We start from the raw sequence: 16,304 nt of genomic DNA, 5'->3' as shown, positions 1-16,304 counted from the left end.
TTATAGCTAAATTTCCTCATGATTTAACAAACAAGATGAGAAGTGATAAGAGAATGTGAGATAGGTAAAGGCATGCTAATAAAAAGTTTAAAGTGTTAAAACTTTAGGAGTTACAAATATTGAAAGAATAGAAATAAGATAACAGATTAAAAGTAGTACAAAGAAAATTAACTAAAGCAAATATTGATATGAAAACAGTAACAACACACAACAAAAAAAGCATAGTAAATGGAAAACAAAATTATATCACATCACAATAGATGGTTTAAGGAGTGAGGAAATGTGTACTTTTAATTATTGCTGGTGGCAAGTACATTGACAAAGTATTTTTAAAGATTTTATAAATAAAAGGTGTTCTGTATATACAAATCTAGATAAATATTTTAATTAACACCTAAGGATTTTCAAGAAAAATAGATGCATTAAAGGATATGATGTTATAGTTCTTAATAAATACCTGAAGTGTATTAATAACAAAGTATAATCTGATAAATATTGTGGAAGTGTCTTATCACTGCATGTTAGCCAGGAATGAAAGCATATAAACGTTTGCAACAACAACAAAAATAAAGGTGTTATTTACAAGAAAGTTAAGGTAGTTTTAACAACGTATATGCTTAGTAACACTATGTTGAAATATTTAAAGCACATCCTGATAGGAATGTGAGAAACTGAAAAACCTACAATCATGTGGGATTTTCAGAAACTGGTAGGTCCAATAAATAACAAAACAGTTTCATCTACTAGATTATTTGCATCAAACATCATACTGCTAGCTTTCTTTAATGGCAATTTGGCAGTATCTATTAGAATTTAAATTGTGCAAACATTTTGACCCAAGAATTCCACTTTTTGGATTACATCCAAGATAAATAGTGATACAATGAAACATTAGTAGGAGTATAATTAAATAAATGGTAATTAAATACTTTGATTAATATGCGTTAGTACAGAGCATGAAGCTGATGAATATAATATGGAATTATCTAAAAACTATTTTTGAATAAAACAAGGCACTTCAGAACAATACAAAGCCACCTATAAATAAGAAATAAAGCCATATATCAAAGCAACCTATAAATAATAAATAAAGAAGAGATCCTTGGTTTTTTAGGAAGTGGGCACTGGGACCGGGATAAACTTAGGATGAGGAAAGACAGAGGTATCTTCAGTAAGCGGATCTCGGTCTATCTTAAGTGTCCAAGGTTTTAGGGAAAAAATATGCACGATCTGATAATTACATTCAGGAACATTGGCAGCACTATACAAACAACTCAGGTTTCATGGCATTGGTATATTATTGTCTCATAGTTGTGTTCGTGTCAACTTCTGGCATGTCTTGCTGAGTGGCGTTCATTATATTGTTGCTGTGTGTTTTGTGTGTCCTCATGAGAATGTTAGAGCTTGAATTAAAGCAATGCATGAACATTCATAAATTTCTTGTTAAACTTGGCAAGAGTGGAAGTGAAATGAGGGACATGATAGTCCAAGTTTATGGGGATAATTTCATGAAGAAAACAGGAGTGTACAAATAGATTAAACATTTTTTTGAAGGGAGAGAAAGCATCACTGATGAAGAGAGGTCAGAGTGGCCAGTAACAAGTAGAACTGATGAAAACATTGCAAAAATTGTTTTAATTGTGTGTCAAAATTGTCAGCTGACTGAGAAGCAAAGCAGACCAAGTAAACATTGATAGAGAAACAGGACAATCCTAACTAAAAATCCTGAACTACAACTCATGGCTCTGCATTACAACAGTGCACTAGCTCACATGGTATGGTCTTTGAAGGAGTTTTTAGCCAATCAACAAATAACTGTATTGGAACACCCTCTCTGCTCACCTGATCTGCCCCCCGTGACTTTTTTCTTTACTCACAGATAAAGGAAATATTGAAAGGTATGCATTTTGATGACATTCAGGACATTAAGGGTAATATGACAACAGCTTTGATGGCCATTGCTGAAAAAGAGTTCCAAAATTGCTTTGAAGGATGGGCTAGGTATTGGCATCAGTAGATAGCTTCCCAAGAGAAGTAATCTGAAGGTGACCATAGTGATATTCAGCAATGAGGTACATAGCACTTTTCCTAGGATGAGTTCATGAACTTAATTGTCAGACCTTGTAAAAGTGAGAACTGCCAAAGCTGAATTGAAATCTAGCTCATCTTCATATTGAGAAAATATTATGGCTCTTCAGTGCAGCTTTCAAAGGTGTAACTACTTATAAGCCACATGGCAATGCTCAAGAAAATAGTTCCAGTGCTCAAGAACATCTGCTCACAGATGTTCCTCAGAAATGGCATGGGTGATTACAGCCATAGCCCATGATAATTACATTTGTCCAAATCAAATCTCAAAACTAATTAGATCTATGCAGTTGTAATATACAAATAGTGATGAGAATTAATGAAACCCTTGAGATATTAATGAATATCTCAGCCAACATAACAGTGTGTGAGTACATAAACATACCTAATCATCTTAGTCATCCTGGATTTTCTCCCATTGGATTTGCCACAAGATGTTAAATCTGTGCATGTCTGGTCTTGAAATACTTTTGGTCTTACATTCCAAATGGTCCTCCATCCTACATAAATAAGCTCTTTCCTACAGAGATGATTCCTGGGGTCTGTTATTACATTCGAATCTCAGGTAACATTAATTCTTTGCTCTTGATATATAAATTTTCTTTGCATTTGCAGTGGAAGCTAAAAGCTGCTTGTTTGAAATAGATTTTTATTTATGGATTATGCATTCATTGCCATTCATTGCTAGATCTTTTAACATAAATCCTTTCATTTAACATAGTGGCCATGTAAGGTAAATATTATTATTACTGTATATTAATTTTTAAAATAAAAAAATGGAGTCCAAAAGTGTTACATAACATTTTCAAGACCAATCTGGATAGTAAGTGCCAGACTTCAAATTTATTCCCAGAACTTTGTGCTATAATTTTATTTGTATTTTCGTTATAGTACTTCATCTCTCCCATATCATACTGGTTGGCACTCATATACTGTTTTTTAATTTATTTGGGTATTTCATGTACATATTTTCTTATAAAAACACAAGATCTATTCCAGATTTGTGTTTTTTAAACCTCTGACACAATCCTAGGACCAATTAATAAAATTAGAGATTTAGTTTTCTGTCATTATATCAAGTTAATTCACATTGAATTAATCATCAATGCATAAAGTATGTTTGTCATAGTCAGGTTGACTAAGAATAGAGTTCTGCTAGTTATTCACTTGTCTGTCTTATAAAGAGATATTTTAAATGTTATGATCTTTCAAAATGTAGTAAATATTCTATTTGGCCATTCAGGGGACTTAGACATGGTCAGTTTTGTTCTGTTAGAAAACAATAACATACTTTATGCCTCAAAATGGCAGGCTTCTGATATTTGATAAGTACTTCTGAAGTATTTATATTTGTTAGTATATTTTGCTGTTTTGTTTTTTTTTTTCTTTTTTGAGACAGGGTCTTTCTTGTCACCTGGGGATGAGTGCAGTGGCACCATCACAGATTACTTCAACCTCAAACTCCTTGGCTCAAGCAATTCTCCTACCTCAGCCTTCTGAGTAGATGGGATAACAACCTGGCTAATTTTTCTCCTTTTTTTTTCTTTAGACAAGGGTTTTACTGTTGCTCAGGCTGAACTCTTGGCCTCAAGTGATCCTTCTACCCAAGCCCAAATTGTTAGAATTACAGGTGTGAACCACTGCATCTATTTCTTTTCACTTTCAACCTTTCTGAGCCTTTATGTTATTATGTTCTGTCTTGTAAAAAGAATATAAAGAAAATTTATTTTTGAATCCAACATGAACCCTGTTTTCTTTATACAGACCACTTGTATTGCTGATTTAGTTGGATTTCCACCTCAACCTTTTTATTTTGTTCTTTCTACTGAATTTGCATTTTTTTCCCCTAGAGATGGAATCTTATTCTGCTGCCCAGGCTAGAGTGCACAGTGTCAGCCTCCTTAACAGCAAACTACTGAGCTCAAGCAATCCTCCTTCTTGGCCTCCCAGGTTGTTAGAATTACAGTTATAAGCCAATGCTTCTCACCTTTAATTTGCTTTCTAGCCACTTTCCTTGATTTATATTTCTTCCTTCTATTGCATTAAATTAATTTTTTTTTTTTTGCCGTTGCTGAATGTTTTTTCCATCTTTTTAAACAGAATTTTTTTTTTTTTTTATTGTTGGGGATTCATTGAGGGTACAATAAGCCAGGTTACACTGATTGCAATTGTTAGGTAAAGTCCCTCTTGCAATCATGTCTTGCCCCCATAAAGCGTGACACACACCAAGGCCACACCCACCTCCCTCCTTCCCTCTTTCTGTCCCCCCCATAACCAAAATTGTCATTAATTGTCCTCATATCAAAATTGAATACATAGGATTCATGCTTCTCCATTCTTGTGATGCTTTACTAAGAATAATGTCTTCCACGTCCATCCAGGTTAATACGAAGGATGTAAAGTCTCCATTTTTTTTAATGGCTGAATAGTATTCCATGGTATACATATACCACAGCTTGTTAATCCATTCCTGGGTTGGTGGGCATTTAGGCTGTTTCCACATTTTGGCGATTGTAAATTGAGCTGCATTAAACAGTCTAGTACAAGTGTCCTTATGATAAAAGGATTTCTTTCCTTCTGGGTAGATGCCCAGTATTGGGATTGCAGGATCAAATGGGAGGTCTAGCTTGAGTGCTTTGAGGTTTCTCCATACTTCCTTCCAGAAAGGTTGTACTAGTTTGCAGTCCCACCAGCAGTGTAAAAGTGTTCCCTTCTCTCCACATCCACGCCAGCATCTGCAGTTTGGAGATTTTGTGATGTGGGCCATTCTCACTGGGGTTAGATGATATCTCAGGGTTGTTTTGATTTGCATTTCTCTAATATATAGAGATGATGAACATTTTTTCATGTGTTTGTTAGCCATTCGTCTGTCAGCTTTAGAGAAAGAGAAAGTTCTATTCATGTCTCTTGCAAATCCATCAGAGTGACCGCAGACTTCTGTAATGAGCATTAAATTAATTTTTAAAATCCTTTTATTTTTGATACTAGTTTGAAAATTATTTATTTAATTTCTATTCTCTAATATATCTCCAAACTTATAACATACTACATAGAATTTCTGAAATATCTTTACCCTTCTCTCAAAATAAGAATTTTAGAATTCTTTAACTTTGTAGCAGAATTCTAATTGTGGCCCCCAAGATTCCTATCCCCTAATTTTTCAATTAAATACTAATCTAGATACTACCGTGAAGAGATTTTGTAGGTACAATTGAAGTCCCAAGGCAGTTGACCTTAAAACATGGAGATTATCTGTATAAGCCTGACCCAATCAGGCAAACTCTTTAAGAGCAAAGCCCTTTTTCTGGTAGCAGATAAAGGAATCAGAGACAGGAAATATAGAAGGACTTGATGTATTGCTGTTTGAAAATGGAAGGATCAGGCACTAAAGGTGGAACTCAACTCTAACAAAAATGCTCGACCCCACCCAAAGGCATGGAAATTAAACAATCTTCTGTTGAATAACAGATGGGTGAAGGAAGAAATAAAACAGGAAATCATTAACTTCCTTGAGCATAACAACAATGAAGACACAAGCAACCAAAACCTGTGGGATACGGCAAAAGCAGTTTTGAGAGGAAAATTCATCGCTTTAGATGCCTACATTCGAAAAACAGAAAGAGAGCACATCAACAATCTCACAAGAGATCTTATGGAATTGGAAAAAGAAGAACAATCTAAGCCTAAACTCAGTAGAAGAAAAGAAATATCCAAAATCAAATCAGAGATCAATGAAATTGAAAACAAAAGAATCATTCAGAAAATTAATGAAACAAGGAGTTGGTTTTTTGAAAAAATAAATAAAATAGATAAACCATTGGCCAGACTAACGAGGAATAGAAAAGTAAAATCTCTAGTAACCTCAATCAGAAATGATAAAGGGGAAATAACAACTGATCCCACAGAGATACAAGAGATCATCTCTGAATACTACCAGAAACTCTATGCCCAGAAATTTGACAATGTGAAAGAAATGGATCAATATTTGGAATCACACCCTCTCCCTAGACTCAGCCAGGAAGAAATAGAGCTCCTGAACAGACCAATTTCAAGCACTGAGATCAAAGAAACAATAAAAGATCTTCCAACCAAAAAATGCCCTAGTCCAGATGGCTTCACTCCAGAATTCTATCAAACCTTCAAGGAAGAGCTTATTCCTGTACTACAGAAATTATTCCAAAAAATTGAGGAAGAAGGAATCTTCCCCAACACATTCTATGAAGCAAACATCACCCTGATACCAAAACCAGGAAAAGACCCAAACAAAAAGGAGAATTTCAGACCAATCTCACTCATGAACATAGACGCAAAAATTCTCAACAAAATCCTAGCCAATAGATTACAGCTTATCATCAAAAAAGTCATTCATCATGATCAAGTAGGCTTCATCCCAGGGATTCAAGGCTGGTTTAACATACGCAAGTCCATAAACGTTATCCACCATATTAACAGAGGCAAAAATAAAGATCACATGATCCTCTCAATAGATGCAGAAAAAGCATTTGATAAAATCCAGCATCCTTTTCTAATTAGAACACTGAAGAGTATAGGCATAGGTGGCACATTTCTAAAACTGATTGAAGCTGTCTATGACAAACCCACAGCCAATATTTTACTGAATGGAGTAAAACTGAAAGCTTTTCCTCTTAGAACTGGAACCAGACAAGGTTGTCCTCTGTCACCTTTACTATTCAACGTAGTGCTGGAAGTTCTAGCCAATACAATTAGGCAAGACAAGGAAATAAAGGGAATCCAAATGGGAGCAGAGGAGGTCAAACTCTCCCTCTTTGCTGACAACATGATCTTATACTTAGAGAACCCCAAAGACTCAACCACAACACTCCTAGAAGTCATCAAAAAATACAGTAATGTTTCAGGATATAAAATCAATGTCCACAAGTCAGTAGCCTTTGTGTACGCCAATAACAGTCAAGATGAGAAGCTAATTAAGGACACAACTCCCTTCACCATAGTCTCAAAGAAAATGAAATACCTAGGAATATACCTAACGAAGGAGGTGAAGGAACTCTATAAAGAAAACTATGAAATCCTCAGAAAGGAAATAGCAGAGGATATTAACAAATGGAAGAACATACCATGCTCATGGATGGGAAGAATCAACATTGTTAAAATGTCTATACTTCCCAAAGCAATCTACCTATTCAATGCCATTCCTATCAAAATACCAACATCGTACTTTCAAGATTTGGAAAAAATGATTCTGCGTTTTGTATGGAACTGGAAAAAACCCCGTATAGCTAAGGCAGTTCTCTGTAACAAAAATAAAGCTGGGGGCATCAGCACGCCAGATTTTAGTCTGTACTACAAAGCCATAGTGCTCAAGACAGCATGGTACTGGCACAAAAACAGAGACATAGACACTTGGAATCGAATTGAAAACCAAGAAATGAAACTAACAATTTACAACCACCTAATCTTTGATAAACCAAACAAGAACATACCTTGGGGGAAAGACTCCCTATTGAATAAATGGTGTTGGGAGAACTACATGTAAAAGACTGAAACTGGACCCACACCTTTCCCCACTCACAAAAATTGATTCAAGATGGATAAAGGACTTAAACTTAAGGCATGAAACAATAAAAATCCTCCAAGAAAGCATAGGAAAAACACTGGAAGATATTGGCCTGGGGAAAGACTTCATGAAGAAGTCTGCCATGGCAATTGCAACAAAAACAAAAATAAACAAATGGGACTTCATTAAACTGAAAAGCTTCTGTACAGCTAAGGAGACAATAACCAAAGCAAAGAGACAACCTACACAATGGGAAAGGATATTTGCATATTTTCAATCAGACAAAAGCTTGATAACTAGGATCTATAGAGAACTCAAATTAGTCCACATGAAAAAAGCCAACAATCCCTTATATCAATGGGCAAGAGACATGAATAGAACTTTCTCTAAAGCTGACAGACGAATGGCTAACAAACACATGAAAAAATGTTCATCATCTCTATATATTAGAGAAATGCAAATCAAAACAACCCTGAGATATCATCTAACCCCAGTGAGAATGGCCCACATCACAAAATCTCCAAACTGCAGATGCTGGCGTGGATGTGGAGAGAAGGGAACACTTTTACACTGCTGGTGGGACTGCAAACTAGTACAACCTTTCTGGAAGGAAGTATGGAGAAACCTCAAAGCACTCAAGCTAGACCTCCCATTTGATCCTGCAATCCCATTACTGGGCATCTACCCAGAAGGAAAAAAATCCTTTTATCATAAGGACACTTGTACTAGACTGTTTATTGCAGCTCAATTTACAATCGCCAAAATGTGGAAACAGCCTAAATGCCCACCAACCCAGGAATGGATTAACAAGCTGTGGTATATGTATACCATGGAATACTATTCAGCCATTAAAAAAAATGGAGACTTTACATCCTTCGTATTAACCTGGATGGAAGTGGAAGACATTATTCTTAGTAAAGCATCACAAGAATGGAGAAGCATGAATCCCATGTACTCAATTTTGATATGAGGACAATTAGTGACAATTATGGTTGTGGGGGGGGGAACAGAAAGAGGGAAGGAGGGAGGTGAGTGTGGCCTTGGTGTGTGTCACACTTTATGGGGGCAAGACATGATTGCAAGAGGGACTTTACCTAACAATTGCAATCAGTGTAACCTGGTTTATTGTACCCTCAATGAATCCCCAACAATAAAAAAAAAAAAGAAAAAAAAAAGAAAATGGAAGGATCATGTGACTAGGCATACAAATGGCCCTTGGCCCTTAGAAGCTGATAATCAGAAAGGAAATGAAGACCTTATCCCTATAACAGACTGGATTCTGCCTTAATGAGCTTGGAAATGGACTATATCTCAGAGCCTTGGATAAGAGCCCAGCCTGGCTGACACCTTGATTTCAACCTTGTGAGAACCTGAGCAAAGCAACCATCTGTGCCAAACCAGACTTCTGACCAAGAGAACTGTGAAATTATAAATAAGTATTGTTTTGGCTGCTAGGTAGGCTTGTAGTAATTTGTTGCACAAGCAGTGGAAAACTAATCCTTTGAAACCACTTTATCTTTTATATATTATTTTCATTTTATCATGTTAAAAAAGTAATAAACAGTTTTTTCAGAGCACTTTTAGGTTCATGCAAAATTGAGCAGAAAGTACAAAAAGTTCCCATGTACTCACTTTCCCACACATGTGCAACCTTCCCATCTTTTGGCATCTTGCCCCCAGATGGTGGAACATATCCCTGGCTCATCATTACATTTCAAGTGTGATAATTTCAGTATTCCAGCCATATACGTGTATGACTCTGGTTCTGATGCTTGATCAATTTCTTCAAATTGTGTTTTATGCCTTACAGTATGCCATGTAATTCTTTAAAAGCATTCCCGATGAATTGGATAAAGTAACTGCAGTAAAAAGGCCTTTAGTAATGTAGGAGCAAGCTGTGCAGGCAGTGAAATGTTCTGCAGAGCTAGGGTTAGGTCTCAGTGTGTGGTGAGCCTGTGCCCCTGGACTGTGAATTTCTCTAGTGCCTATCAGTTCCCCACTCCCTGGATGAGACAGGGTAGCTGGAAAGGGCTGGATTGTGTAGGTTAGTCTCTGATATAAACCAAACAGGTTAGACTCTGGTAAATAGTTTCTCCTGAGGGCAGGCCTTGGTAAGAAGAACAGAATTCTCTGGCCTATTTGAAAATAGTTATTTTAGAACAGGCATGTTTAAAACAGGATTTCAGGATACACTTGTAATCCTAGAACTCTGGGAGGCCAAGTGGAAAGATCACTTGAGCTCATGAGGGCCAGACCAGCCTGAGCAGGAGCAAGACCTCATCTCTACTAAAAATAGAAAAATTAGCTGGGTATTGTGGTGGGTGCCTGTTCTTCTAGCTTCTCAAAAGGCTGAGGTAATAGGTGTCTTGACCCAGGAGTCTGAGGTTGCTGTGAGCTAGGCTAATGCCACAGCACTCTCGCCTGGGCAGCAAAGTGACAGTGTTAATAAATAAATAACTAAATAAATACATAAATAAATAAATAAAGTAAGTTATTTTTTCCCTCCCCCTATTGGAAGCCTAAGGGGATTTTTCTCTAGTATTCACTTTGCGGACCTGGGAGAGTGCCTGGAGGTAAAACTCCTCAAGCTGTGATGGCCCCCCTACCCCTGCCACCCCTGAAGGTTTTCTCTCTGACTTGTCCACTGAGTATCTAGCAATTCATCAGTTGCACTTCAGGTTTTTCCACTGCAGTACTGGTTCCTGTAGTGGTTTCTGCTCATGAATCTGCCTGTATCTCCAATTTGGGGGATGGTGGTTTGCCCTGTGACCTCATTTTTCTGACAGATCTAAAGAAGAGTTGTTGATGTTTTTCAGTTTGTCCAGCTTTTTACTTGTTAGAAGCAAGTGGTGACTTCCAACCTTCTTACAGACTAGATTAGAAACTGGAAGTTTAACTTGGCATTTTCCATTCCCTAAATTAATAACTGTTATTGTTATTTTTATATACTCAATGTTTATTTATAGTTAACCAGACATTTGCCAATGTATTTACATACTACTACTTGTGTATAAAGACCTTCCTTCTGGTTCATTGTCCTTCTTTCTTTACTTATTTGGAAATTGTAGTGATGTTCCATTTGTGGTAAACATTGTAATTTCTTCTTTGCATCTATTCTCCTCACGCTGAATTAGAGGTTGACAAATGTCTCTAGATGATGGCAGTTCTGCTCAACTTGTCTTGCTGGACTTTATGAGATTGTTATTTTCTCTCAAGCCTTTTAACTTCTAATTTATTACTTTTATTACTTCAATGTCTTCTGGCTTCTATTGTTTTTTTTGTTTGTTTGTTTGGTTTTTTTTTTTTTTGAGACAGAGCCTCAAGCTGTCACCCTGGGTAGAGTGCTGTGACATCACAGCTCACAGCAACCTCCAACTCCTAGGCTCAAGCGATTCTCCCGCCTCCACCTCCCAAGTAGGTGAAACTTTAGGTGCCCGCCACAAGCCTGGCTATTTTTTGGTTGCAGCCGTCATTGTTGTTTGGTGGGCCTGGGATGGATTTGAACCCTCCAGCTCAGGTGTATGTGGCTGGCACCTAAGCTGCTTGAGCCATCGGCGCCGAGCCTGGCTTCTATTGCTGATGCAGAGTGTGCTGTCTAATATTAATGCCTTCATAGGTAATTATATATTATTATCAGCTAACTCAAGTGCTTTTTCTTTGCATTCAGCATTGTTTCAGTTTTACCAAATGGGGATATCTCTTCATAACTCTACACATTTGTACTTTAACAGCCATTATCTATTTGAAAAACTGCCTCTCACCTATTTTTTCTAATTTTGTTTTCTTATGAAACTCATATGTGAAAATACACTCATTCCATTTTCTTAATGTCTTTATGTCTCCTTCACTTATTTAGTAGTTTTGCTTCTCAAAATTGCTTGTTTTCAGCGTGACTGTTAATGGTGTATATGAAGGCTACTGATTTGTAGACATTGATTTTATATCCCGAGATATTACAGTACTTCTTGATCACTTCCAGGAGTCTTGTGGTTGAGCCCCTGGGGTCTTCTAAGTATACCATGATGCTGACATCAACTCAAAGACACAATACATTTCACAGTAGCTTCAAAGAAAATGAAATACTGGGGAATATATCTAACGAATTATGTGAAGGATCTCTACAAAGGGAATTACTAATTACTGAGAAAAGAAATAGCAGAAGACTTTAACAAATGAAAAAACATACCATGCTTGTGGTTGGAAAGAATCAACATTGTTAAAAGATCCATACTTCCTAAAGTGATCTACATATTTAATGCAATCCCTATTAAAGCACCAATGTCATACTTTTTTTTTTTTTTTTTGTAGAGACAGTCTCACTGTACCGCCCTCAGTAGAGTGCCGTGGCGTCACACGGCTCACAGCAACCTCAAACTCTTGGGCTTACGCGATTCTCTTGCCTCAGCCTCCCGAGTAGCTCGGACTACAGGCACCCGCCACAACGCCCGGCTATTTTTTCGTTGCAGTTTGGCCGGGGCTGGGTTTGAACACGCCACCCTCGGCATATGGGGCCGGCACCCTACTCACTGAGCCACAGGCGCCGCCCACCAATGTCATACTTTTAAAAAACTTGAAAAAATAGTACTTTGTTTCATTTGGAACCAGAAAAAACCTTGAATAGCCAATGCCATTCTAAGAAATAAAAACTAATTTGGAGGCATCATGTTACCAGAGTTCAGTTTATACTACAAGTCTATAGTGATTAAAATAGCATGGTACTGGCACAAAAATAGAGATATAGATCTATGAAATAGAATAAAGAATCTAGAGATGAACCAGTTACATATCGCCATCTGATCTTTGATAAACCAGGGAAAAGCATTCACTAGGGAAAAGAATCCCTATTTAATAAATAGTGCTGGGAGAACTTGTTGGCCACATGCGAAAGACTGAAACTGGACCCGCATCTCTTACCATTTACAAAAATTAACTCATGTTGGATAAAATATTTAATATAAGACATAAAATGATTTAAAAATCTAGAAGAAAGAGTGGTAAAACTCTTGACAATATCAGCCTGGGAAAAGATTTTATGAACAAGACCCCTTTGGCAATTGCAGCAACACCCAAAATAAATAAATGGGACATTATCACACTAAAAAGCTTCTGCACAGCTAAGTGGCACAACAACTAAAGCAAACAGACAACCTTCAGAATGGCAGAAGATAATTGCATGTCACAAATCTGACAAAGGCCTAAGATCCAGAATTGACAAAGAACTCAAACTAATCAACAAGAAAAGAACAAACAACTCCATTTATCATTGGACAAGAAACAGAAACAGAACCTTCTCTGAAGAAGACAGATGAATGGTCAACAAACACATGATCATTGTTTCTAATCATCAGAGAAATGCAAATCAAAACCATCTTGAGATATCACCTAACCCCAGTGAGAATGGCACACATCACAAAGTCTCAAAGCTGCAGATGCTGGCATGAATGTGGAGAGAAGGGAACACTGTACACTGTTGGGATTGCAAACCAATATGGCCCTTTTGGGAAGAATTGTAGAGAATCCTCAAAGAGGTAAAAGTAGCTCCATTTGATCCCACAATTCAATTACTAGGTATCTACCCAGAAGAAAGATATCATTTTACTGTAAGGACATTTGTATCTGAATATTTATAGCAGCTCAATTTACAATCACCTAGATGTGAAAATGACCCAGGGCTCATCAACTCAGAAATGGTTAAATAAAATGTGGTAGCTGCATACCATGGAATAGTATTCAGCCATAAATATATGGAGACTTTACATCTTTTGTATTAACCTGAATGGAGTTGGAGAACATTCTCTTTAATAAAGTATCAGAAGGATGGAAAACTATCATCCAATGTGCTGAATACTAATATAAAACTAGTAGATCAGTGGTTCTCAACCTTCTTAATGCTGTGGTCCTTTAATATAGTTTCTGAGGATCATGACCCACAGGTTGAAAACTGCTGTAGTAGATGAACAACTGCATGTCCACACCAGAAAAAAAACACAATTAAATTCTGGTGGGGGGTTTGGAGGGAGGGTATTTAGTAAACTCTCATCTAATGGGAACAATGTAAGGGTATATCACACACTCCTGGGTGAAGGCCTCAACTACAACTTGTACTTGACCTAGCAAATGCAAACAATTTAACCTAATTCCTTGTAATTTATTTTTTATTTCAGATTAATATATAGGTACAAATCTTTGTCAGACAGGATAACATCATCTAATCTGTTTAATATAATTGAATTATAATTTATAATGTATCTGCTGCTTTAGGATAATGGTCATTAATATTCTCAAATCATGCTTAATGCGGGCGGTGCCTGTGGCTCAAAGGGGTAGGGTGCCGGCCCCATATGCTGGAGGTGGTGGGTTCAAACCCAGCCCAGCCAAAAACTGCAAAAAAAAAAAAAAAAAAAAAATCATGCTTAATGCAAGATGTTTAGAAACATTTTGTGACATGTAAGGATTAGACAAAAGTGGTATCTACATTTTGATTTTTAGTAAGCTGAATGTTGAAATAAATATGTTAATTAAGAGATTATTTAGGCTCGGCACCTGTGGCTCAAGCAGCTAAGGTGCCAGCCACATACTCCTGAGCTGGGGGGTTCGAATCCAGCCTGGGCCCGCCAAACAACAATGACAGCTCCTACCAAAAATTAGCCAGGCATTGTGGTGGGCCCCTGTAGTCCTAGCTACTTGGGAGGCAGAGGCGGGAGAATCGTTTGAGCCTAGAAGTTGGAGGTTGCTGTGAGCTGTGATGTCACAGCACTCTACCCAGGGTGACAGCTTGAGGCGCTGTCTCGAAAAAAAAAAAAAAAAGAGATTCTTTGATTTATTCTGATATCCACTGGTTTTTATTTCAATAGGCTCCAAGAAAGATGGAGACTGGAAACACCACAATTGTAACAGAATTCATTATTTTGGGGTTAGCAGAGGATCCTACTCTTCGTTCAGTCTTCTTTGTGGTCTTTCTAGGAATCTATATTGTTACCATATTGGGCAACATCAGCATAATCATGTTAATTCGAAAAAGCCCTCAGCTTCACACCCCTATGTACCTCTTCCTCAGCCATTTGGCCTTTGTGGACATTGGCTATTCCACATCAGTCACGCCTATCATGATTGTGAGTTTCCTAAGGGAGAGAACAGCTATCCCTGTTGCTGGCTGCATAGCCCAGCTTGGCTCTGATGTTGTCTTTGGGACAGCCGAGTGCTTCCTGCTGGCTGCCATGGCCTATGATCGCTACGTGGCCATCTGCTCCCCACTTCTCTACTCCACACACATGTCTCGCAGGGTCTGCATCATCTTATTGGTTGCTTCCTATCTGGGTGGTTGTGTAAATTCTTCATCATGTACTGGCTGCTTATTGAGCTTGACTTTCTGTGGACCAAATAGAATCAACCATTTCTTCTGTGACCTCCCTCCACTTGTGAAGCTTTCTTGTACCCATATTTATATTGCTGAAATATCTCCCGTCATCTCAGCTGGGTCAATCATTGTGATCACACTGTTTATCATAGTTTTGTCATATCTTTACATCCTCCACTTGATCCTGAAAATGCACTCCACTGGGGGAAGGCACAAGGCCTTCTCCACCTGCACCTCCCACCTCACTGCAGTCACTCTGTTCTATGGGACAGTTACATTTGTTTATATTGTACCACAGTCAAGCCACTCAGCTGATCATAGTAAAGTAATGTCCGTGTTCTACACAGTAGTGATCCCCATGCTGAACCCTCTGATCTACAGTCTGAGAAACAAGGAGGTGAAAGAGGCCATGAGAAAATTGATGGCAAGAATACATTCCTCATTGGAAAGAAATCCAGTGTGAGTCTAGAAATTGTAAAACATGTATAATGTTTTAGAAACATGTATAATGTTTTAGAAACATGTATAATGGATGTTTATATTGTCCATTATCCTCATTTTATGTGAAGAATAATCTTAAATATATAATGCCTGTATGTTGATTATAGCTGTCCACATTATAATTTTATAGAACCACAAAATAAAATACATCATTTTCATGAAAATCTACTGGGTTCAAATTAAATGTGTATATTTTAGGATTAGAATACCGGGAGAATACTGTTCTACTTTTACTTTCTTATGCCCATTATTAGGGAGTCTATGATTAGAGAGTATGTTTTTTTAAGCAGTATATGCTTTAAAGTTAAGTAGTATATTCTTTAAAAATGTTATCTTTTAAATTAGCATCTTGGAAAGCATCATATATTCGATGAAAATGCAATTGGTGATGGTATTGATATCCTGGGTCACTTTCTCCGGAAGACTTGGTCTTTTTTGTACAGGATTATTACATTTAGAAATAGTGACCCTGGCATCTTGAAAAGTTTTATTTCCATCTAATCTAAACTAGACCAAAATAATTTATTTCATGATTTTGCTACCAGGAGACTCAATCAAGATAACACAGAAGGAACTTTGAGGACTTACCAGACAAGCCTTTGAGTAGTAGGGAAATCTCCTGGGGAATGCTGGTGAGAAGGGGGCTGGGCACAGTAGAGCTTTCTTTCAGCAAGTCAGTTGGTGTTTCCAGGGCATAAAATTATTGACTGATAAACCCAGGATAATGCAAACCCTGAACTCAGCTGCCATTCTTCTTTGTGATATCTTTCAAGGTGTTCATTGCCACTATTGTCATTTCTTTATTTTAGGCACCCAATTCAA

At 37.3% G+C, this 16,304-nt stretch overlaps 1 protein-coding gene across 1 annotated transcript; it reads left to right on the top strand.

Moving 5' to 3' along the window:
- Positions 1-14,490: 14,490 nt before the first annotated feature.
- On the top strand, positions 14,491-15,444 carry LOC128564410 (olfactory receptor 481-like). Its single transcript, XM_053559893.1, has one exon. It carries the CDS (start codon positions 14,491-14,493, stop codon positions 15,442-15,444), a length of 954 nt encoding a protein of 317 aa, XP_053415868.1.
- Positions 15,445-16,304: the final 860 nt, after the last annotated feature.

The sequence above is a fragment of the Nycticebus coucang genome, chromosome 14 (genome assembly GCF_027406575.1).
Source record: "Nycticebus coucang isolate mNycCou1 chromosome 14, mNycCou1.pri, whole genome shotgun sequence".
In the NCBI taxonomy this organism is placed as follows: domain Eukaryota; kingdom Metazoa; phylum Chordata; class Mammalia; order Primates; family Lorisidae; genus Nycticebus; species Nycticebus coucang.
The sequence above is the reverse complement of the archived record's forward strand: the minus strand, read 5'-3'. Positions and strand labels throughout refer to the sequence as shown.

Excerpts from the sequence above, each read along its gene's own strand:
- LOC128564410 (XM_053559893.1), top strand. The coding sequence starts at position 14,491 with ATGGAGACTGGAAACACCACAATTGTAACAGAATTCATTATTTTGGGG.